General features: G+C 38.2%; 1 protein-coding gene across 1 annotated transcript in view; it reads right to left on the reverse strand.

Annotated features, from left to right (window-relative positions):
• FBXO11 (F-box protein 11) overlaps positions 1 to 22,720 on the reverse strand; it is a 100,001-nt gene extending 77,281 nt beyond the window's left edge. The window contains exon 1 of the mRNA XM_032653396.1: positions 22,097 to 22,720. Within this exon, the coding sequence (XP_032509287.1) occupies positions 22,097 to 22,334 (238 nt within the window). The 5' untranslated portion in view covers positions 22,335 to 22,720. The remainder of the gene's footprint in view (positions 1 to 22,096) is intronic.
• Positions 22,721 to 25,939: the final 3,219 nt, after the last annotated feature.

Consider the following 25,939-nt stretch of genomic DNA (forward strand, 5'->3'; position numbering starts at 1 on the left):
TTTTATTTTTGTTCTAAGGGTTAACTTTCATATTATGACTTAGAATTCCACTAGATTTTTATATTTTTAAGGTAATACCTATTAGTCCCTTAATAAGAACAATGTTAAACATGTTTCCTCTTCCTCTCCTTACCTAATTCAATCAATAGTATTATCTTTAGCATTTCCTTTGAAGTGTTAAACATGTTTATACTTCTACTTGATTTATGATCTTTAAATACTGTTTTGACTACCAGTAATTACAATGAGGTAGTCTATAAACTTCCTTCTCTCAAATTGTATTAGTTTTTATCATTTCTACATCATCAAGGTATATAACATTATGATTTGTCATCATAATCTCCACATTTGTTTTAGGCTTTAGGGTTATTTTATATATATATATATATATATTTTTTTATTTTTTCCCAATGGTTACAACCAATCCTTTCCTCAGATGTCTCTCGGCTGGCTGAAGTTTATACTTTAACAGTTTCCTCAAGAAGGGCTCATGTATATACAGTATTCCCTAAGTTCTGTTTATACCTTTCACACTTGATGAATGGCATAACTGGATATGTAATCTTTGGCTCTCACTCTGCTTCCTTATCTTGTAAACGTTGCTCTACCATTTTCTGGTATTGAATGTTGTACAGAAATCTGAGGCCAGCCTAACATCAAACCCTTGTAAAGAACTTTGTAGGGGGGATGAGGAGGGTAGTTGGCTGTCCAAAGGAATCTTTATCTTTATGACCATTCTGGTCAGTTTTCCCTGGCACAGGTGCCCTTTCAATAGGTACATTTCAGTTCAGCTAGGTTTTAACTGTACGTATAAAAATTTGTTCTATTGCACTGTTTTGGTTTTCTTATATATGAGTTTTAATTTTAAGGGTGCTGGATCTATTGTCTTTTCTGTCATTTTCTGAAAATTTATCTCACATTTAATCACCTCCTGCTGCCTTCCTTGTCTTTTTTCCCCTGAGTTCCTGCATTTCTTGTGTTCTTTTTTTTGTAGAAGAATTTTTAAACATTTTTCCAACTCTAGAAAAGTATGGTTAAATGGTGGGCCACAATTTTCATGTGCTCTGTAGCAATATTTTTCTAATCAGGGTCCTTTGTTCTTTGGAAGTTCTACTGCCATGTCAGCCTCTTTTGTATTTGTCATCAAAAAATAAATTGGATTTTTCCTTAACCAGCTGTTTACATAGCTTCCAGGAATAAGGATGGGGAGAGGGGGTGTGAAGGACCGACGTCACAGTCCAAAGACTCTCCTCCTTTGATGCTAGAGAGAATAGGAAGAAAAGTTGGTTCCTGTACATACTGCTCTGTGTAAATGTAGCTCTACCTTTTCTTCTTTTCTGAATCAAACCAGGTATTTCTGTCACCAACCCTGTCATCACAAACAAGAGATTTAGCTTTTGAACTTCAAGGTGAACCCTTAACTTCAATAAATATATTTAAGCTCGCACCTTCTGCTCCTTCTCAAGATACTTTTGATAGCCTTTAAACATAATTTGGAGTCTACATTTTATATCTTTCAGTTCACTGAAAATGAAAGTCGAAGTATTTTTCTTATTTTCTCCTTCTTATTCTTTTTTTTTTTGCAGTACGCCAGCCTCTCACTGTTGTGGCCTCTCCCGTTGTGGAGCACAGGCTCCGGACGCACAGACTCCGCGGCACGTGGAATCTTCCCGGACCGGGGCACGAACCCACGTCCCCTGAATCTGCAGGTGGACTCTCAACCACTGCGCCATCAGGGAAGCCCTCTCCTTCTTATTCTTAATTTTTATGACTTCTAGAGGGGAAAGATGTAGAATTATGCAGCTATAATCATGCCAGAAGTCTGACTATTAATTATGTGTGCATGTTTAATCTATCACTGTTGTCTTTGGAAAGGTGGGGAATCTCAATGCTGGAACTCATAGGGCCGATCCTGATGATTTCTCCTTACAGTGTAACTTATAATAGAAAAAAATTAGAAGGAACCTGCCTAACAGTAGAGGAATGACCAAATAAATTCAAGTATACATAAAATACAGCATGCAGCCATTAAAGAATATATACATACATGCATACATATTTATAGTGGGAAAATAATGATATGTTGAATAATAAGGGAAAATACAAAATTATATACAGTATTATTCCAATGAAAATATATAATGCTACATGTATTTCTATGTATTATATTTATAGCAAATGAAATGTGTAAGTTTTTTCTCTAGTCTGTTTCATTGTTGCTAATTTTCAATTTCTCATTATGCTTGTCTGAATTTTCAAAGTTTTCTTGGGAAATGCATAATTGATTAGTCATTACTCCCTGCTTTCTAAAAGCAGGTAACTGCAGTTCAAGTGATCATTTTCATGTAACAAATATTTCCTAGAAATATGTGTTTTTAAAAAGTGATACATGGGAGGGGCTTCCCTGGTGGCACAGTAGTTAAGAATCCGCCTGCCGATTCAGGGGACACGGGTTCGAGCCCGGTCTGGGAAGATCCCACATGCTGTGGAGCAACTAAACCTGTGCGCTACAACTACTGAGCCTGCGCTCTAGAGCCTGCGAGCCACAACTACTGAAGCCTGCACACCTAGAGCCCGTGCTCTGCAACAAGAGAAGCCACCGCAGTGAGAAGCCTGCTCTCTGCAATTGGAGAAAGCCTGCTTGCAGCAAGGAAGACCCAATACAGCCAAAAATAAAATAAGTAAATTTATATATTAAAAAAAAGTGATACATGGGAGATAATGATTACTGATAATAGCATAATATAGTAATTCAAACTTTATTCAGGCTGTTTAATCAGAAAGTCATGGATTCTACTTGGAATAAAGTGATCAATAACTGATGGCTATTAATATTATAACTACTAAATAGTAATTATAATGATTATTATTATAAAAATTCCTTATGTTGTTTTCCCATGGATATCAAGATAGCTAATTGCTACTTAAGTGCTTTCAAAAACATTTTCTTCTTGTTATGCTTAATATATAAATTCTACATAATTTCTATTGTGTATTACAAGTCCTTTCACTGATATTAGATATCTAGTAATAAGGAAAATACATTCTGGTGAGTTTTCAGAAACTCTGTTGCCAAACAGTATTATAAACAAAACATTCAGGGCATGGAACGAGATAAAATGAGCTTACCACATAAAATATTATCAAATCTTTACCAATAATCCTTCACACATTAAGCATAAATGGCCCTACCAACAACTGTAAATGACAGTAAGCACCTGACATTGGGATATAAGTAACTACCAAGAAGGCATGGGGGTAAAAAGGAAGTGATCAAATACATAAGTCAAACAACCACTGAGTTCAAAATTTTCTAACAGTGTGTGTGTATGTGTATGTATACATACAGATTAGCAATGTGTATGGTTCATTCAAGAACAGTATGTAGATGAGTCTGTCAAGAGAAGATCATAGAAAAATAGGCAGCCAAAGTGTTAAAGACTGAATTCTGGGCTATAGGATTTAGATTAACCCACAGGTGGTAGAGTAAAGCCTTGAAGACAGTAGAGTGACTACCTCCACTTTAATTTCCTTATTGGAAAAGAAACACCAACATAAAGTAAACTGAGAGATGAACAGAGTATGAGGACAGAGTAAAAAGTCTCTGTCCCGGTAACTCTTCCAAGCCCTTTGTCCAGCCCATTTCCTCTTACTAAGAATGTTATTTTGTCCCTTTCCTCTGTGACATACTTGTTCTTCATGATCTAGTTAAAGTATCCACTTTCTCTGAGAAGTCTTTCCAAACCATTTTAACCCTCAGACTAGTTTCCTTAACGGTGGGATTACTTTTTTTAAACAAATTCGGTACCAGGAACTAGCAAAGTGTTGCAGGTCTATTATATTTCAACAAACAAACAAACTCATAGAAAAAGAGATCAGATTTGTGGTTATTAGAGGTGGGGGGGTGTCGGGAAGGGGGAACTGGATGAAGGTGGTCAAAAGATACAAACTTATAGGTACCAGGGATGTAACATTCAACATGATAAATATAATTAACACTGCTGTATGTTATATATCAAAGTTAACAAAGTAAATCCTAAGGGTTCTCATCACAAGGAAAAACCTTTTTTTCTATTTCTTTAATTTTGTAACTGTATGAGATGACAGATGTTCACTAAACTTACCGTGGTAATCATTCCATGGTGTATATAAGTCAAATCATTATGCTATACACCTTAAATGTATAGAGTGCTGCATGTCAATTATATCTCAATAAAACTGGAAGAAAAAATGCAAATATTCTTTTGACTCAGTAACTCACTTTTATGAAACTACTGAAATTGTGACATAAACATATAAAGACATTTGTACAACACTGAAATCCTATAATAGCAAAAAAAGTACCTAAATGTTAATCAATAGAGGTACATTTAATATAAATTGTGGTACATTCACATAATGGACTATTCAACTAAAAAAGAATGAGGTAACTTTTTATATTGTTATTAAAAAAAATAAAAGCTCAAGATATATTTAAGTAAAAAGAAAAATTTACAAATTAACACATACAGTGTGGTTTCTTTTTAATGAAAAAAGTATGTGGGGCTCCCCTGGTGGCACAGTGGTTGAGAATCTGCCTGCCAGTGCAGGGGTTCCGGGTTCGAGCCCTGGTCCGGGAAGATCCCACATGCCGTGGAGCAAGTAAGCCTGTGCGCCACAACTACTGAGCCTGTGCTCTAGAGCTCGTGAACCACAACTACTGAGCCCACGTGCCACAACTACTGAAGCCCGCGCCTACAGCCCATGCTCCGCAACAAGAGAAACCAGTGCAATGAGAAGCCCGCGTAACGCAACAAAGAGTAGCCCCCGATTGCCGCAGAGAAAACCTGCACACAGTAACAAAGACCCAATGCAGCCAAATAACTCTATTTTTTAAAAGAAGTATGTGTATTTATATATACATGCATTAAACAAACTCAAAAGTAAACACAATTAACAGTTACCTCTGGTGAGTAGGATAGAGGAAAAGAACTGACTTCTTTAAGTTTCATATACTTCTGTATTCATTAATTCATTTAGCAACCATTTAAAAATTTCTAGAGTGCCAGGCACTCATGATTTATACCACCCACTTGGCACACATTAAATGTCTTTTGAGAGAATATTTCATATTTCCGTTTATCCACTGAGCCATAAACATCTTGAAGGCAAGCTCTTACTTTCCCACAGCAACAACCATAACCATGAATGTTTAGAGATGCACACATACATGTAAAAATATTTTTAAAAAGGAATGAACAGGTTATCAAATTCATGACTGGTTATTTCTGAGAAGGGTCAAAGTGCAGAGGGGAATGGGACGGCAGATAGTTTTTAAAAGAGGATTCAGCTTAATAAGTTCTATTTTATCTCTAAATTTTTTTCATAAAGACTCATATATATTAATTGTTTGTATGTTGGATAGGTGTAAATTTTTTTCTTCCAGTCTTTCGTTTGCCTTAACTTTGTTTTTTCACCTTTCTTGCATAGATCTTTCAATTTATTTTACACAGTCAATTTCCTGATGTTTCTTTAATGACTTTTGGATTTTTTTGGCCTTGCTTAGGAAAAAAGTACTTTCTTCTCAGATTTTTAAAAAACACTGAGCTCTTACTAGGAGAACATTATCCTAAGTGAAATAAGCCTGTTACAGAAGAACAAATACTATATGATTCCACTTATATGAAGTACCTAAAATAGTCAAACTCACAGAAGCAGAGAGTAGAATCGTGGCTGCCAAGGGCTGGGGGAAGGGGAAATGAAGAGTTGCTATTCAATGCGTATAGAATTTCAGTTATGAAAGATAAATAAGCTCTTGAGATCTGATGTACAACATCTTGCCTATAGTTAACAATACTGTATCGTATGCTTAAAAATTTGTTAGAAGAGTAGATCTCACGCTACATGTTTTTACTACAAAAAAATTTTTTTAATCAAAAATTTTCAGCTCCTTAATCATTTGGAATGTATTTCTTGTTATTGTACAAAGTAGGAAATTAACTGAATGTTTTTCCAAATGAATAATCAATGGTCTCAATACTATTTAGTGAATAGTAAATCACTTCCTTATTGACTGAAATACCACCAGTATCATAAATGGACACTTGAATTTGTAGTGAAAAAAAAAAAAAAAGCTTTACCTCTTCAAAAGCATTAACCAGTTTTTACACATCTGAAATCAGTTACACTGGGAATCAACATATTAATCTATTGTCAAATATGGTTTACCTTACACTGAATAATATCAATATTTATTCCAACCAGTCACAGCCAAAACAAAACAACAACAAAAAAATTAAGTCAACCAATAAAAAACAAACTAAAATCTTACTTGCATATTCTTTTTAAGTTACTAAGAGAAGTATTCTAGAAAAAATTAATTTTGTTTAGTTCAACTAAGGAATTACAGAGAAGTTTATCAGATCAACAGGTTTAACAAATCACTAGACTGAAAAATGAACAAAATGATAATGAAACTCCAGAAAGAGAACAGATAACACCGGGACTTCCCTGGTGGTGCAGCAGTTAAGAATCCACCTGCCAATGCAGTGGACTCAGGTTCGAGCCCTGGTATTGGAAGGTCCCACATGCCGCAGAGCAACTAAGCCCGTGCGCCACAACTACTGAGCCCGTGTGCCACAATTACTGAGCCCGTGTGCCACAACTACTGAGCCCATGTGCCACAACTACTGAGCCCATGTGCCACAACTGCTGAAGCCTGCACCCTAGAGCCTGTGCTCCACAAGAAAAGCCACCACAATGAGAAGCCTGCCCACCACAAAAAAAGAGTAGCCCCTGCTCACCACAACTAGAGAAAGCCCACACACAGCATCAAAGACCCAACGCAGCCAAAACATATATAAATAATAAATCTATATTAAAAAAAACAGGTAACACCATCATCATTGATTGGGAGTAAGGAAACCTGTGTTCTAATTCTAACCTGAGCAAGTGAATAAACCTCAAGAATTGGCACTATGGTTCTATTTCCAACATTCTATAATTTCTAATTTATTATCTCTAAGATAATTTAAATATCTAATAATAGTAGCTACCACCAAAGAAAAGTACATAGTCTTTAGTGAGATGTTATTTCCACCAGTATAGATCATCAATCTAATTTAAATTCATTTTCTCTAGCCATCTTCTGAAAATATAGAAAAATAACTGAGCAACATATTTCTTTTAAGACTTATTTTCAACCATGTGAAAGTAATTCTTTTTTTTTTTTAACTGAAGTATAGTTGATTTACAATGTTGTGCTAGTTTCTGGTGTACAGCAAAGTGATTCAGTTATACATATATATTTTTTCATATTCTTTTCTATTATGGTTTATAACAGGATATTGAATATAGTTCCCTGTGCTCTACAGTAGGACCTTGTTGTTTGTGTATTTTATATATAGTAGTTTGTATCTGCTAAACCTAAACTCCTTATTTATCCCTCCCCACCGTCTTTCCCCCTTGGTACCCATAAAGTTGTTTTCTATGTCTGTGAGTCTGTTTCTGTTTTGTAAATAAGCTCATTTGTGTCATACTTCAGATTCCACATATAAGTGATAACATAGGATATTTATCTTTCTCTCTTACTTCACTTAGTATGATAATCTCTAGGTCCATCCATGTTGCTGCAAATGACATTATTTCATTCTTTTTTGTCTGAATAGTATTCCATTGTGTATACATGCCACATCTTCTTTATTTGTTCATCTGCTGATGGGCATTTAGGTGGCTTCCAAGTCTTAGCTATTGAGAATAGTGCTGCTATGAACATTGGGGTGCATGTATCTTTTCCAATTAGAGTTTTCTCTGGATATATGCCCATAAGTGGGATTACTGAATCATATGGCAACTCTATTTTTAGTTTTTTAAGGAACTTCCGTACTGTTTTCCATAGTGGCTGCACCAATTTACATTCCCACCAACAGTGTAGGAGGGTTCCCTTTTCTCCACATCCTCTCCAGCTTTTGTTATTTGTAGACTTTTAAATGATGGCCAAAAAAAAAAAAAAAAAATGATGGCCATTCTGACCGGTGTGAGGTGGTACTTCATTGTAGTTCTGATTTGTATTTCTCTAATAATTAGTGATGTTGAGCACCTTTTCAAGTGCCTGTTGGCCATCTGTATGTCTTCTTTGGAGAGATGCCTATTTAGGTCTTCTCCCCATTTTCTGACTGGCTTGTTTTTTTTTTTTGTTATTGAGTTTTATGAGCTGTGTATTTCGGAAATTAAGCCCTGTGGATCATTTGCAAATATTTTCTCCCAGTCTGTAGGCTGTCTTTTCGTTTTATGGTTTCTTTGGCTGTGCAAAAGCTTCTAAGTTTGATTAGGTCCCATTTATTTATTTTTGCTTTTATTTCTATCACCTTGGGAGACTGACCTAAGAAAACACTGGTACAATTTATGTCAGAGAATGTTTGCCTATGTCCTCTTCTAGGAGTTTTATGGCATCATGCCTTATATTTAAGTCTTTAAGCCATTTTGAGTTTATTTTTGTATATGATATGAGGGAGTGTTCTAACTTCACTGATTTACATGCAGCTGTCCAGTTTTTCCAACATCACTTTCTGAACAGACTGTCTTTTCTCCATTGTATATTCTTGCCCCCTTTGTTGAAGATTGACTGTAGGTATGTGGGTTTATTTCTGGGCTCTCTATTCTGTTCCACTGATCCATATGCCCGTTTTTGTGCCAATACCACTCTGTTTTGATTACTGTAGCTTTGCAGTATCGTCTGATGTCTGGGAGAGTTATGCCTCCAGCTTTGTTCTTTTTCCTCAGGATTGCGTTGGCAATTCTGGGTCCCTTTACAGTTCCCTATAAATTTTAGGATTATTTGTTCTAGTTCTGTGAAAAAGGTCATGGGTTATTTGATAAGGATCACATTAAATCTGTAGACTGCTTTGGGAAGTAGGGCCATTTTAACAAAATTGATTCTTCCAATTGGAGAGTATGAGATATCTTTCCATTTCTTTGAATCATTTTCAATTCCTTTATCAATGTTACATAGTTCTCAGCATAGTTTTTCACCTCCTTGATCAGGTTTATTCCTAATTTTTTTTTGATGCAATTTTAAAAGTGACTGTTTTTTTACTTTCCCTGAAAGTTCTTAATTTGCCCTTTAGCTTATTACTCTTTAGAATAACACTTAAGTTTTTCTAATAGACATATCTTTTTTTCAACCATTCCAACATCACTACGATACAACTTCCTGTGTTTACATGCACACACACACTTTAGGATGATTCATTCAACTACAGACCAAATCACTTTCTGCTATAGCTACTTCTGGCTCAACATTTCTAAGCTACTGCTCATTTTTTGGTTATTTCTACAAAGATTAAAGCACATTTGTTTGTTCATTTTTTCTTAACAGACTATTCAAAGTAATTTGATTTCTATTTTTGGTTTTTCAAGTACTCAACCTCATCACATTTAAAACAATTATCAATGAAGTTAATATGCTTGGTCATTTAAATCAGTGATTATGTGAACAAATTTGAGTCCAGGAAAGGAAGGTGAAGGGAAAAAGAAACAACCATTTAGTAAATATCTATTTGCAAATGTCTAGCACTATTTTTACAAGTTGTAGCTTCCATATAATACAACTTCAAGTTCCCCCAACTGTCACAACATCAGTATGACTGCTTCATAAAAGAATAAAGTGTTTTATTTAAACCTGGCTCTGTTGTTCCTGTTCCCTCTTCAGCTACCAAGTCACTACTTCAGAAAAACACTTTAAATATATCTGTAATCAGGTCTTCATAAAACTATGTTGATCACTATCTAGAATCTACATTTAATGACTGATTTGCCCTAAACCACATTAATAGCCCCTACTTAAAAATAAATAAATAAATAAATAAAGCCAAACAGTTCACCTCATTCAATGAAAGTTTTAGTGTATTTTGTAAGAGGTAAATGCTTGTTTTCTCCTGGTTTGGGTTTATAGAGATAATCAGAAGACTAGTCAGGTGAGTGTGAGATAAGTTAATCCCCAATCTAATTACTAAAGTTAACTTCAAAGGCCCGTATTTTTTGAACGACATTGTCAGGTTCTTATTTATTCCCAAACACATTAGATTCCACAGTCCAAAACTTCTTAGAATATAGTATCTTAGAAGGGGAGGAATGTGGCTTTTTAAAAAACTGATAACGATGAAACAATTTCCCTTAGCAATCCCTGTTTGAACTTAATAAACTGATAGCCATTAATTTCTTCAGAGCTAACACCAGTTTTATGAAAAAAAATAGTCCCCCTGTATAAAATTATCAAATAGACATGAATCCACACCACCAGGGTACAGAGGAAGTAGCCATCTGTTGTGAACAATAATAAATCTTTTTTCCCCTAACTATCCAGTTCATTTGCACACTTAATTTCCATCTTCCATCATTCAGCCAGGCATGTAATTAAAATATTATTTGTATGTATTTACTACCATAATCTACAGTCAGAAACTTATCCTGGGAAGACAGTATCACTGGCTCAAAGTTCCAAATATCAAATTTTGTTTTTAATTCTGAATTCCTGATCATCAGTTATCCTCATTTCCTATATATGATATTAGCCAATTACTATCCTAAAGTTATAATAAATACAAAACCCCAAAATGTCCATAAATTAGTAAGTACTTAAAACACACTTACAGCATTGAAAAATGTAGAGTTTTAAGCTTTTATTCATATTTAAAATGACCCACGTGGGGACTATGTCATCAAACCAAGCAGAATGAGTTCACATCACAATCAGAACTATTAAATTCTTTAAAATAAATACAAACCTCCCTCCTTCCAGATTCCATATACAGTCTTCGAAAAACGAAGAATTATAGAAAGAATTAAAAAAATCATCTCACCTCCACCATCCTAAGACACTACTGTTAACATTTTACCAAAAAATTTTAGACACTTCACAATATCAAGAGTGCCTATTCCCAGTTTCACTGTGTGTATGTGTGTGTTATCAAAGTATGTCTATGATTGGTATGTAAACTTTACAGACCCTGGACAAGTTCACTACATCCAGATCTCCCAGCTCAGTTTTTCAGTTTTAAAGACTTCAGCTAAGAGGTTCTCAAACCAAGTAATTCAGAAATAGAGAACAGGTTCCCCATGAGATGTGGCAACAGAGATACTAAGACAGAATCAGAAAAATCTATGAAGGCACCCTGAGAGTTACGACTACTAGGTATGTGGGATTACAGATGCTATGAAGAACCCGAAAGTGTTGTTTTATTTCTGCAGTTGAGCTTAAATTCTAGCAACATAATCTAACTTTAACCTACTCTCAGTTTCTGCATATACGGGCGAAACAATGAATGTAATGAAGAAGGGCAAATACTATGAAAACAAGATGAATGACCCCAACTCTGGGTAATTTCCTTCACTAGGCACGTGTTTCTTTCTCAGTTACGTAGAAACACTATAACTTGGCTTAATGTTTGAGCTGCAACAACTTTCTAAGTGTGGCACAAAGGTAATTCAACGAATGATTAAAGGGTAAAACATAAACCGAAGAATAGGGAGTCATAACAAAACTTCATCTTAATAGCATTTACTGAAAACTCTCTAAGAGAGTATGGTCTCGGCAAACAGTCTAAAGATAAGGTTATAAATGAAACTCCAGATACATACACCTACACACACACACACACATATTCATTCTTAAAAAATATGTACCAGAAGACAATGAAAATAATACCAACATGCTTATTTCAAGTCATCTTGATCTCAGATGTTATTTATATTCAGTCTCTAGCTCAACTTTAAGTTCCATCAAGGCAAGAAATATATCTGTATAGCAATACCCAAATTCAGACCTCACTTATTTATACTGGTAACTCAAATGATACAGAAAGAGTTTCAGACCACCTCAAAAGTCAGCTTATTTAAAATCTCCTAATTTAGAAATGAGATTAAGAAACAACTGCAGAAAAAAGAATAAGCCACTTTGAAAAAGCTCAGGCTCCTTATCCCTCCCAAACTTAACAAGCATGGCTATGGTTAAAAATAATGATTAAAAAAAAAGTAAAGGAAGGTGACAGTCTTCTCCACACTGCTTGTTGTAGACAAGAAAGAACAACTGTTAGTACTAACACTGGACTGTTAAGTGCTGAAAGAGCAGACATGAAATAATGAAATCTTACTCCTTTGGTATCTGAGGCTACTGTATCATCAGTTTCAAGCAAGTAGTTCTTTAAGAACAGCGCCCATCTGTCAATCTCAGGGAATACTTGTATCATAGGGTATACAAGCTTATAAATCACTAGCACTTCAGCACAATCTTTCACTTCAGGAAGAACTTATCGATGATGCTGGCAAAGGCACTTTTACACCTTCCCATATGAAAGGAACGAAGAGATGTAGACAAGGACTAAAAAAACAACTCTGAGAGCAAAATGTGCCCCAATTTTTCTGTGAAAGTTTTATAATTTATAAATAAGCTGAATGTAAGATAACAAAGGATAATCAATATATGCAGAAAAACAAGAAATAAAATGAAACTGACCAAACAATAGCAAAATATTTTCACAGGAGTTAAAAGGATAAGTTTAAAAAAGTAGTAAGAAACAGGGTTCCAAACAAAAAAGGACAAACAAAATTATGGCAGTAGCAAAAAGAAACAACAGTTTTTGGACTTAAGACTCAGAATTACATATTAAGGTCCACAGTAGTTTTAAAAATCCCTGAATATTAAAAAAAAAAAAAATCCCTGAATATAAAAAAGATTTCCCCTCTCCTCAAAATAACCCAACCTATGATCTCTGGGGAAAATTAAAGCATATTAAGTTGATGGGTAAACTGCCTAATACCAGACTGTTAAAGGATACATAAGTGGAATCATCAAAAAATTTAAGAAAAACACTAAAATTTGAAATAAAATAGTTTCAACAACATAATTATAAGAGGCCATATTCATATCTGTCTTAAAGCTGTTTTATCTTCCATTTCTTGTGAAGTAAATGGAAGTTTTGCCCTTGGAAAAGATAAAGATGGCATATGTTGAGGTATAAAACTTAAAGGGAATGTGTATATGTGCTCATGAAGATAAATATAAAATGCTCATAGCAGCACTATTCCTGACAGCCAAATACAGAAACAACTCTATATCCATCAGTTATAGAATGGATAAATTGTAGTTTATTCATACAATGTAATCTTATTCAGCAACAAGAATGAACTATTGCTACAAGCAACAACATGGACGAAACTGACATACAAATATTAAGCAAAATAAGTCAAACAATCAGGAATACATACTAGATGATTATATTTATTTTTTTTGTATTTTATTTTTTTATTATTATTATTATTTTTTTGCGGTACACGGGCCTCTCACTGTTGTGGCCTCTCCCGTTGTGGAGCACAGGCTCCGGACACGCAGGCCCAGCGGCCATGGCTCACAGGCCCAGCCGCTCCGTGGCATGTGGGATCTTCCCAGACCAGGGCACGAACCTGTGTTCCCTGCATCAGCAGGCGGACTCTCAACCACTGTGCCACCAGGGAAGCCCTTATTATTATTTTTTTAAACATCTTCATTGGAGTATAACTGCTTTACAGTGGTGTGTTAGTTTCTGCTTTATAACAAAATGAATCAGCTATACATATACATATATTAGATGATTACATTTAAAGTTCAAAAACAGGTAAAACTAACTCAAGCAGTTAGAAAGATAGGGTTGGGGGTAGTGACTGGGAAGGCACTGGTGGGGGTGGGAGATACTTCTGGGATGCTGGTAGTTTATTTCTTGATCTAGGTATTACTGATTACACAGATATGTTCACTTTGTGAAAAGTCATCAAGCTGTACATCAGTGATTTGTGTGCACTTGTATACTTTCACCAAAACCTTAAGTTGGAAAAAACCAATAGGGTCTTCCCTGGTGGTCCAGTGGTAAAGAATCCGCCATACAATGCAGGGGATGTGGGTTCGATCCCTGGTCAGGGAACTAAGAGCCCACGTGCCCTGGGGCAACTAAGCCTGCGCACCACAACTACTGAGCTCACACGCCTCAACTAGAGAGCCTGCATGCCGAAAACTACAGAGCCCGTGCACCCTGAAGCCCAGGCGCAACAACTAGAGAGAGAAAACCCACATGCCACAACTAGAGAGAGAAGCCCGCGTTCTGCAACTAAAGGTCCCATGCGCCTCAAAGAAGATCCCCCATGCCGCAACTAAGACCCAATGTAGCCAAAAATAAATAAATAAATAAATCTTAAAATAAACTAATAAAAGTTATTTCTACAATTTAAATAACTATATGTAGTTATATATATAGTACATACACATATAGATATATAAAGTTACATATAGACAGTTTCTAATCAAATGACCATTGTTAATGTAAATGACCCATACATACTGTCACTTGTACCTGCTCAAATTCTTTCTCTTTTCTCCAAACCATCAACTCAAAATTACTCTTTTGGGGGGAAGAAAAAGTGAAACTATAGACAAAATTTTAGGTTCAGAAGTAGTCGATTAGGAAAAATAAATATGTAAGGTAAGTGATTCTTGCAAAAATCTTCCACTCTCCCCCTCCTCTGATGTGCTCATTTTGCCTCTGAGGGAGCACTCCTACCCAAAATGTCTTTCTCCAAATTGCTTATTTCTCCTACTTTTACTGAGCTTAAAATATGAAAATTTGACCAAATAATCAGTTTCTTAAAATGCAAATATATTTCAAAGGATTACAAAGATATCAGTCATTCGCACACAACTGTGAATAGCTGTGTCTACGTTTTTAAATTGAGGCATAGTTGATGTACAGTATTATATAAGTTTCAGGTGTACAACACAGTGATTCAAAGTTCTGTGTCTACTTTTAACAAATAACTGTAAATAAGAAATTTCTTCTATATAAAGAAGGAAAATGAGCAATTCCACAATTTCTTTTATAATACAATTGGTTTGCCAAAAATACTCGATTTCAAAATATAGTGTCTTCACCCATCTCCATTTATTTTAAACAAGTCTTGTTTGATCTTCTCTGACATGATACAAACTTGAGTGACTCCTACTTACCATTGTTGAATTCTACTCACTTCTAATTTTCCTTAAAGCCTGTTATTTTTTTCTTTTTTCAAAAAAGTAGATCAATTACTAATGACATATATATACACACCAACCCTCAAAACTATAACAGGTGACTATGCCTTCCCTTTTCCCCACTCCCTTTCTCCTAAGTGTTAGAAGTCTCATAAAGCCATGTGTTCTTACGCATACATATGTATGTATGTATACACATATATACACACATTATATATATATTTATATACTATGGATGCAAGATACAAAATCAATACTTGAGTGCAAAAAGAATTCTCATATCTAAACCCAAGTAGAGTCAGCAAACCAGTAAAGGCTAAACTCATGCAAGTCAGTTATCAACACATGGTACTAAAGAAACCAATGCCAAAGGGTGAATCCACATAGTAGCCAGTTAATTCCACACAAACTTGCAGCAATCAAAGATTCTGACACAACCCAACTCAACCATATGAGTGCTGAGTGTACACTACGGGAAAACTGTGAAACTAAGATTATCACTGTTACCAGAAAAATAATTTTAAAGCACAGTTTCTTACTCCATTTCTATCAGTAGAAATATTTCTAAGCTTTGAGAAAAGAGAAAAGTAGGCTCTCTTCACAAAAAAGATGAATGGCACCTCATCTCTAATGATATGTGAAAGTACACATTAATGTTTTTTGGATTTTTTGGGGGTTTTTTTGGCCACACCACGCAGTATGCGGAACTTCCCGGACCAGGGATCGAACCCGTGCCCCCTGCCCTGGAAGCACAGAGTCTTAACCACTGGACCACCAGGGAAGTCCCATTAATGCTTTTTAAGGTTTAGCCACCAGTTGAGAGAATGTTTTCTCCTTTTTTGAACACAGTCATACAATTTTCCATCTGTTAGAAGGGCAGAACACTTGACAACTAGATTTTTAAAAATTGGGAGAATAAACAACTAACTTAAATGATTTGCATTTGCTTTTAACTATGCTATCTTATTTGGGGTGTTTTAAAATAAAAAAATACACAGCGCATTCATTTTCAAAGTAAAGTAAATATTTTCAATATTTGCCTTCAATTACAATAAATTATGTAAAGGAAGTCACTTAGTTTCATTTTTCTATTTTCTAAGGATTAAGTTTAGGCACATTTTTTGTGTTAACCAAACTTATATAAAAACCCAAAGCTATGCATGTAAAGACACCAAGCTACGGTAAGAAAAGGATATTTAGTCTACAAACCTGTCAAAATTCCTACTGAAGTCTAATTTAACTCACATTTTTTTCCTTCCTGAAATAGTCCAGTCTATAACTATGAACTAAAAAATGACTTAACACCCTTTATTCATAACTTATGAGTAATTCAAGGGAAATCTACCCTTCTCTGCACAATGAGTGCTTAGTGATCTCATCAACAAACTGGAAAAACATGTGAGCCAATCAGTGCAATCTCATCTGGAGACAAATCTACATGAGGTAAAATTATGATCAGAAAGCTACTCAGAAGACATGAAACCAAATGATTTAACAAGCATTGGCATCAGACTACTGTATCTGCCTCCGACAGAAAAGATGGGATAAGACAGGGGACTGATGTGCTGCAAGGGCTAGGTTATTCCTTTCTGTAAAAGTGATGGAGATATTCTGCCAAATGTATTTCAGTATCTTCCCCTGTTTATGGAAAGACCAGGTGATATAAATCAATTTCGAAATTCTTCTCTGCTACTTACCAAGCGTATTCACTGCTACGTTAACAGCCATCGTAGAGAATTGCTAAGAGGGACAGTATATAAGAAAAGTGTCTGGCACAGACTCTAGTACATAAGAAGAAACAGAGTCACTGTTTATTATTATTCCAAATACCCATTTCTTCCATTTCTTATTCTTTTTTCAAAGAATATTTCAATTCATTAGATATAAGATTAGTGATTTATAACTGCAAATCAGTTTCTCTGAGATTATACCACATCACCCAGACTGCATTTTGGGATATGACGGAAACTCTTTAGCGACTCATACACATTTTATCTCTTAGGTTTAGTTTTATAAATGGCTGCTTCAATTCCTTACTATTATTTTTAATATTTAAAAGAGCTGCCATTTATTGAGCATCTACCATATGCTAGGTACTTTACTATCTCTTATCTTTACAATTACTGCTAAGACAAGTGTTACCGTCCCTATTTTAAAGATAATAAAGCAAGGCTCAGAGAGGTTACATTGTTTGCCCCATGTCAAATAGCTCACTACTGGTATAGCTAGGATTAGAACCCACATCTAGCTAGCTCTAACTCTGAGCTCTAGCCATCATACTACCCCCAACTGTCTCATCCCTTATATTTTGCTTCTTTATAATTTTATTTTCAGAGGGTAACAACTGCAATTTGGGGGTACCTTGCTTACAACCTCACATATTAAACAGAGTTCTCTGGAAGACAAGAATGTAATTTAAATGACTGATAAATTTGAGAAATGGAAGGTCTAAAACAGAGTACCCTTCAGAGACCAATGGGACAAAATAGATACAAAATAAGGGTAACTTGTTAGGAATAAAAGAGGGAACAATAAGAGACCTCAAGTTGAAATAACTCATTACTATAGACTGTTTATTTTCAAAATTAAAACAAATAGAAAAAAAAAAACTGAGAAAATACTCACTAGCCTTGAATTCTGCCAAACTTAAGTTCAAGGGTCCTCACTAACTGGGTCTTTGTTGCCTTACCTGGTAGGTCTCCAAGCTGGTTGGCCTTTCCTCGGGTTTGCCAGCATTTCCAGTAATGAAAGAGACAAACACTATAGGGACAACCCTTAGGCCTTATCAGCAGAACTCTAACAACAGTATTGTCACTATCCCATTTCTATTCCTCAAATAATTTCTAAGTGTTGAGAAACAGGCCACACACACACATGCACACACGCATACAGACACAGTTGAGTGGCATCTCTCTTCTAAGGCCATGTAAATATTTTGAAGGTTTAGCCACAAGATGGGAAAGCAGTGACCCACAGTACATAATTCCTAAAAGAGGAAAAATCAGGTTCCTTGTCCAGAACTCTTCTATCTATAAAGGTTGCAGAAGTTCCTTATTCTGTATGCAGTAGGAAGAACCCGAAGGTAAAATAATGGGCTAAAACCCCACAGAAAAGTATAATTAGCACGCATGAATAGAACACTAAGGACACTGTTGCATATAATAAATATGTAGCTACATCAGAAATATTTTATGTAATACTATACATACTGAACTACTTGAAAAGTTCACTTAAAAAAAAAAAAAGACTATAATTCCAGGATAACAGGTGAGATTTTAATCCCACAAATATGGGATTAAAGAGACTGATTACATTTTTACTCTATATAATTATTTCAGACTAGAAGTTAATAGCAAAATCCATTAATATACTGTATTCATTGCATTTCTTGAACTATAAATGATCACAGTTAAAATTTCAGTACTTCAATCTTATGAATTTCCCAATAACTAGAAAATTACACTTATTTTCCAAAACTTCCATATCAAGATTTTCAGAAGTCAAATTCCATCTTTTATTAAAACATAATAAATGAGAAATTAATAGCAGACATAATAATCAATCAATAGACTGATGCCAGGTCGGAGAATTTGGTAGCTGAAGGCAGGTTTAGGAAAGGGACTTTTTAATTTTAAATCACGTGCATTTAATACCTATTCAAAGTAATCAATTTTAACAACTAGAAACTGAAAATGCTCAGAATACATAGCACTTCTGCAGACTTGTAAGCTTTCCTCATACATAGTTCTAAAAAAAGACTACCAAATAGATTTCAAGATAAATTCAGCAGAACAAGTTACAAAAACTAAATCCTTTTAGGATTTTAAAAGAAAACGAATATGTAAAATCCAACCCCACACTACTTTCAGTTTCACTGAATCTGCAATATATTATCAAAGGGTCCCTATGTGGAACACAAATTATTTTCTACCAGCTTAAAGTGGTATGTGAAATCCTAAACTCAGGATTTTAAATTAACAGCCTAAAAATGCTCATGATTTGTATTCCTTCTTTAGACAGTGGACCATTTCAGGTAAAATGAATGAAGAAAGCATTCCATGAAACACGGAGGCTGATTATTTCTCAATGTGGGGTGTAAGAAAATCTCCCCCAAGAAAGGCTTTGAAAAGTCCTCATAAGATTTCACTCCATAAGGCTGTTTCTTTCTTCTTTAAACATTGGCCATTACAAACATTCAAATACAAAGGAGGTGTCAAGGAAGTTTTTAGACTAATTAACATGAGGGCAAAGAAGCAACTAAAAACCAGTTCTGACAGAATTTTTGCTTGAAAAAATACACTATCCTATAACTTTTATTACTATAAAAGCCTTAAGTCCACCCTTTACATGAAATAAGTGATTCTTTTATATAGATTGAATTAACTTAAGATGCCTTGAAACAGTCTCACTTCAATTCCCTACTTGGAAAGCTGTCTTGATGCACTATTATGTAACTCTATCTAAGACTCTAATGCAAGAGTTACATATCCATTAAAAGTTAGTAAAAAGTAAAACATGCACACGCACAACATTAGCTGTAGTTCCTTCATTACCTTGTCAAAATTATGAAACCCAGCATATTTTCAAACAAACAAAAAACCTTTCCTATTTAAACCAGAAATAGTGACACTTTGCATACTCCATAAAACTGTTAAAATGAAAAGCATTCTTCTTGGCTACTAGCTTCTGATCATTATGAGAACTGTACATTTAAAATATAATCAAAATGCCAATTTTCAAAGAATGACATATGTTTTACATAAAACTAGCAAAATCTTTTTTATTTTAGTCTTTTAATTCATCTTAACGTTTCATTCATTTTGAGGCCATTTATTTGCCCTCCAAAAGACCCACAGCATTTTCCCTGAAGGCTAATCAGCAAGTTCTTTCCCCCTCTGTGCCAACATAGAATCTCCAGAACAGTTCCTACCAGCAGCAGCAAAGTAACAACCCTACAGTGAATATGATTTACCATTTGGTTGGGCACATACTGAAATTCTGATTCATGAACATCTTAGTCAGTTTATGGATATCAATGAAAAGAAAAATGACACTCCGGCATGTGACTGCCAACTACCAAGTCACTTTACTTCAAAAGGAAATAGACTTTAGAAGCTAATAATTTCAAACAAATGAAGAAAAGTGACCAAGATATAAGGACCTCAACTAAGTCTGAAAATACACACAAATCGTGAAAAGGAGATTCAGAATTAACATTTAAAACTACACAATGAGACTAAGTTTGGCTGAAAGGATCTGATCCACTGTTAACGTAAATTAACAAATCAGTACATCTTGGAAAAGCTTACTTCTAGCAACAGAATCCGTATTATGATTTCAATCCAGGGTCACTGTTTTCTCAAAAAATAGTCAACTCTATTACATATAGTACCAATTCTGGAAGAAGACTTGAATATTATTTGAATGGAACACAGGAGAACCCTGATATGCAAATGTAAAAGGAAATGTTGAAACTACAAATATTTTTAATTTACAAAAAAATTATAAATGTATCCAAGAATCATTAAAACACATTACCAATAATGCTGCACAAGACCTCTAACTGGCTTGAAACATCACATTCTTTCAAGCAACATATAGAAAACTGCTTTCACAAGGACTATCTGTAGCAGTGACTAGTGAAAACCCTTTAAACTATTTTTCAGATTATCATCTCCCTCTTTCATTTGTTAAGTATTTTGATCAAGAACAATAAAACAATTTTTAAGGAAAGAATGTATAATTTTAAAAAAGCATTTAATCTTAATTCCCTTAATCAAAGGAGGTGTGACAACCAACGCACATAAAATTAACCTTAATCCGCCAACGAAAACACGCAAAATGTCTCCTAACAATTCTCCTCCTCCTTAAAACAACCGTATACATAAATATGGTACTGACCTCCACCCCCACTGAGAGCAGCTAATAAAGAGAATAGTTGCATTTGGAGACCAAGGTGCAACACCCCACATCCTGAACCTCCCCAAATAACCACATCTTCAAAGTAGAACTGAACATTATTTTTGCTAAAGCAAGAATCCAACCCTCCGGAGCCTCAGCCCTTAGACAATGGTGGTTACCAGACAGAGCTGCACAGTTGAGTCCAAATGACACATTTCACTAGGCCTTGGACACAACACACACACACACACACACACACACACACACACACACACACACACACACAGATATGCACACACACTCTCTCTCCCGAGGGGCCAGTTCTAAGGAAGGGGCGTTCAAATCCCACTGGGAGATGGAGGAGTAGCACAGTGGCCTGGGGGTACGCCGGGGCGGGGGGACAGGCGAGAGGGGTGTAGATAGAGCGGAAGGGTAACTGCACTGCACACGAGGGAGGGGGCTGGAAATGGCCGATGGATTCTACATTTACTTAAAGGTCTTGCTTTAACGGGTCCTTCCCCGGGGTTCTGTAACTAAAGCCAAACTGCGCAGCAAACATCGTGGGGTTGGGAGAAGAGAAGCTGCTCCCCCTACCCCGTGACTTAGGGAGGGGGGCGGGGGAAACAAGTTCCCCGGCCAACACCACCGACCACTCCGACTCCCCCTCTCCCCTCCTCCACAGGAAGGGGGAGGCTAACAGAGAAAAGGGGGAAAAACAAGTTCCCCAGCCAGCCCCAACCACCCGATCACTCCCAGCCGCTCCCCCCACCTCCTATTAGAAACGGGAGACCAAACCGTGGAAGACTGCCGAGAAGGGGGAAATCCCACCCTTCGCTCTTCCCCCACCCACCAACAGACTCCTGCGGGGTCCGTGAGCGAGCCGAGAAGCCAGAAGGATGGGTGGGGGGAGAGGGTGCTAAGCCCCCGAAACCAAACAAAGCGCGGCCTGAGCTAGAGCCCGGGCGAGTCGGGAAGCCGCGGCTTTTCCTGCCGGCCGGGGCCCAAGCCGGGCTGACACTGCGGCACCGGGGGACCCGCCTCCGCTCAACCTCCGTCTCCCACCCCTGGGCGCACAGGCCGCCCCCGCCCCGGCTTCCCTTCCCGCGGGTCCCGGTCAGCCGGGCGTCCGACCCGGCGGGCGGCGGGGAGGGAGCGCGGCCTTACCCCGCTCGCCGGCGTTGTTCCGCTCCTGGGGCAGCGGCGGAGGCGGCGGTGGCGGCGGCGGAGGCTGCTGCTGCTGCTGCTGCTGCGGCGGCGGCGGAGGCTGCTGCTGCGGTGGCTGCTGCTGGGGCGGCTGCGGCGGCGGCTGCTGCGGGGGTTGCTGCTGCTGCTGCTGTTGCTGCACCGGGCGCGGCCGCGACACTCGCCTGGGTCTCCGGTTGGCGGCTCGGACGGAGTTCATTTGCCGGGCTGAGGTGGCGGCGTCGGCGGAGGGACACACACACGCACACGCACCGCGAGCTCCGGGGCAGGAGAAGGGGGTGGGGAGAGGGGGGAGGAAGGAAAAGGGGTGAGAGGAAGGGGAGATGGTAAGGGCGGAGGAGCGAGCGAGACCCCGAGTCAAGAGAAAGGCCCGACGGAGACAGAGACCGAGCGAGGCCCGGCGGGCGGGCCTGACGCACGGGGAAGGCCGAGGCCGCCGGGCGGGGCGGCGGCGAGGGACGGAGACAGAAAGACGGGCAGAGCGAGAGAAAGAAAGAAAGGGCGTCCGCCCGCCTGGGGATCCCGAGGCGAAGCGCGGCGTCGGCGGCTGAGGAGACAGACCCCGGTCCCGCCGACTCCCGAGCGGCGTCTCCGGCGGCGGGGGGAGTGGGCGGGCGGGTGAGGAAGGGAGAAGGAGGAGAAGAGAGGGAGAGAAGGGAGGGAGGGAGCAGGGGGCGCCCGGCTCTTTTTTTTTTTTTCCTCTTCCTCCCCCCCACACCCCCTGAAAGAGATTTCTGAGAGGAATTTTTTCTCTCTTTCTTCGGCCTCTTCTCTCTCCTCCCCCCCTTCTCTCCTCGGCGAAGGGGAAATGAGTGTGAAGGGAGGAGATAGGGGGAAAAAGAGGCGTCGTCGTAACTCCTCCTTAAAGGAGCCTTTCCTTCTCCTCCTCAGCCCCGTCGCCGCTGCTTCTGCTGCTGCTCCGTGGCAGGAGGAGCCATTGACACCGCCGGAGCCGCCACTCGCCCAGTCGGTCCCTCCCCGCCGCGGGGCTGGCTAGGGGCGCGGGGGAGGGCCGCGGGGCGTCGGGGGAGGGGCGAATGGGCGGGGAAGTCGAGGGGCGGGGATTCCGGCAAAGAAGCCAATGGAAGGCGCTCATACAACCTTCGGGCCAATGGGGCCTCTGCTCTTATCGCCAAGTCCCTTCCTTCAACGCCCTGTTTCCTCTCTCGGGTTTCCTCCCTCCCCAGCCAAGGAGGGGGGAAGGAGGAGAGGGGGAGTGTGGTGGGGCGGGTGATAATGGGGAGGTATCAGGGCATATAATAGAGCGGGGGTTGGGTGAAGAGAGCGCTAGTGCGTAGCGACGATTCTGGGAGAGGAGGGGCTCGGAGGAAAGGGCGGGGGCTGCTGATGTAATGGGGAGAAGTGATTAATCCTTCGGTTCGCCGTTTCAACCTCGGCCCCCCCCCCCGCCCCCCGCTCGATTTTTTAAAGCGGAAAAAAGTAGAGCGAGGTAGCCAATCTTTGTAACTTGGGTTTTTTGTGGTAGGTAGGTCCAAAGTCTGAGCTGTAGGGAGCGCTAGAGATTCTGTGCCCTTTAGTCAAGCTGAGGGTATTTGCAAACCTTGGAGATCCACTTTACCGAGCTTGGAGCTTGGTAACCGAAGTTTGGAGTCGGTTCCTAATCGTAGTCTAAGAGGAGTCACCTAAATCTTGAAAACGTTTTGGTCAATAGGCAATAGACCTTTGGTCAATTTACTTTGGAGACGTGGTCTATATAATGTTTGGGGAAATAATATGTGAGAAAAGGAGAGAAGTAAATGTGTTGAGGTTGTGTTTAGTTTTTTTGTTTTTTGTTTTTTTTAAGATCTCACAAACTCAGAAAAAGAAGAAACCCCAAGGGGAATTACCTTTTGTATCTGTATCTGGTCCCCTCAGCAATCTCTCCCCAAGGAAAACGCGTTTTTATTCCCTAGCTGCTGTTGTGATGACTGAAAAAGTATCCTTTCTTAATTCTCTCCGCTCTCTTTTGTTTATCACTTTATGGAAATGATAAAACCGGCAGTTTAATGATTCTCTGATTTTCGACCTTTGGGTGATTTCTTTCTCGTTTGAGTTTGATCAGTTGCTGTCTTAGGTTTGAGATGGATGGCTAAGTGGTTACAAAGTACAATAAGGGAAGTAAGGGTGAGGGGGGAAAGTGTGTATTTTGGGAGTGGGGAGAGGGGCAGGGAGAGCCAGTATTATTGTGTAGGGTATTTGAGTTCCAGGTTTGATATGTGCCTCTAGGCAAAATACTTTACCTTTCTAGGTATCAGGGTCCCCTCACCTTTTAATAAGAATTTACTTTGGATTAAACAATCCTGTTTTCAATTTTTTTTAATTCTGTAATTTTGAGATGAGCTCTCTTTGGTCCTGAAAATGGAGAAACTTAGACCTAAGTTTCCTTCTCAAGAAAAAATTTGAGGAGGGAGACTTAGAAAACAACTGAAGAACTGCAGATTTTTATGGTTGTTAGCAAGGTGCAAATGGGTAAAATTTTAGATTTGTTTCAAATAACTGTAGGGGAAGAAAGGAAAATTACATGCTATCATACATATAAGTGGATCCATAATTCTGATTTTTTTTTTTATTTACTTTTTTTTTCAGAAAGAATTTAGTAGTTCCTTATGTATATCCATTACTATGTAAGGTGCTATGGGAGATAGCAAAAAGTAAAATAAAATGCAAAATTTGGGGCTTGTTTGTATTTTGGTATGGCAGAGTTGATTTAGTTAATTCAGGTGTACAAAGAAAACATAGCTTATTTTCTGTAATTTTTATCCGTCTTGAGTCCCCACATTATCTGTTTTCTTTTATAGGTAGATGCTGAATCTTACAGATTTTATTTCCCCACCTCCCACCCATTCCAAGATATATATGGGAGTTGAGGGATGCTGTATAAGGTATACATAGATGGAGTGTCTTTCACGTCTTCGGCATCCTAGATTTCTAAGTTTATTACGACAGTTCTCAGGCATGTGGCAGTAGGATGCCTTATTTTAACAAAACCAGTATATTATGATAATTTTCTGATAGGTGGAAGTGAAGTGTCAGGATAAAGGGAGTGCCTTTTTCTAATTCACACAGTAACTAGTGGGCTTGTAGAAGCCTGAGCTATGGGAAAGCTGACATGACCTCAGGGAAAGACCCTGCGCCATGCATGCCAGTCTTTGTGTTTTCCTTTGGTATGGAGTGTCTGGTATACTCTGAAAGCAGAACTGTTAGCCTCAGAGATAAAACTGCTCATTTTGTCCTGTTGAGAAGTTGTGCTGCTTTCTTTACTGAAGTCCACACCGAACCATTTGCCTTATACACTGCAACCTCTATACTGACCCCAGGCCTCTGCAGGTCCATTGATCCTCATGATAGTATTCCATATTCTCACTGAGACATATGGGAACTTCTGGATTCCCAGAATATCCCACGTAGGCCTTGATGAGCCAGGAGCTTTGCTTCAGGCTTATCTGTTGAGCCACCTCCCTCCACCAATGTTGCATTATTCTCCCTATGTCATTTTGAACATCCCATAAGCTGAAAGCAGAGTTCCTGGAAGACTCAGCCTCTCACAGGCATGCCCAGAGAAGCAAACCACTATCCCCATTTTTCTTGAATTACCCTATGTCTATAATATGTGAATACTTCAACTATATACCTCCAATTCTAGTTTTCATGCTGAGAAGGGACAGGAAGTAAGCACACCGGATCTGATTACCTTTTTCTGTCCTTTTTTCCATCATTTTTTAGGGCTGCAAGAGATGGATTTTTCTAACCCAACATTGTAAATCAACTATATTTCAATAAAAACGTTTTAAAAAAGAGGTGGAT

This window comes from Phocoena sinus, chromosome 13, assembly GCF_008692025.1.
Source record: "Phocoena sinus isolate mPhoSin1 chromosome 13, mPhoSin1.pri, whole genome shotgun sequence".
NCBI lineage: Eukaryota > Metazoa > Chordata > Mammalia > Artiodactyla > Phocoenidae > Phocoena > Phocoena sinus.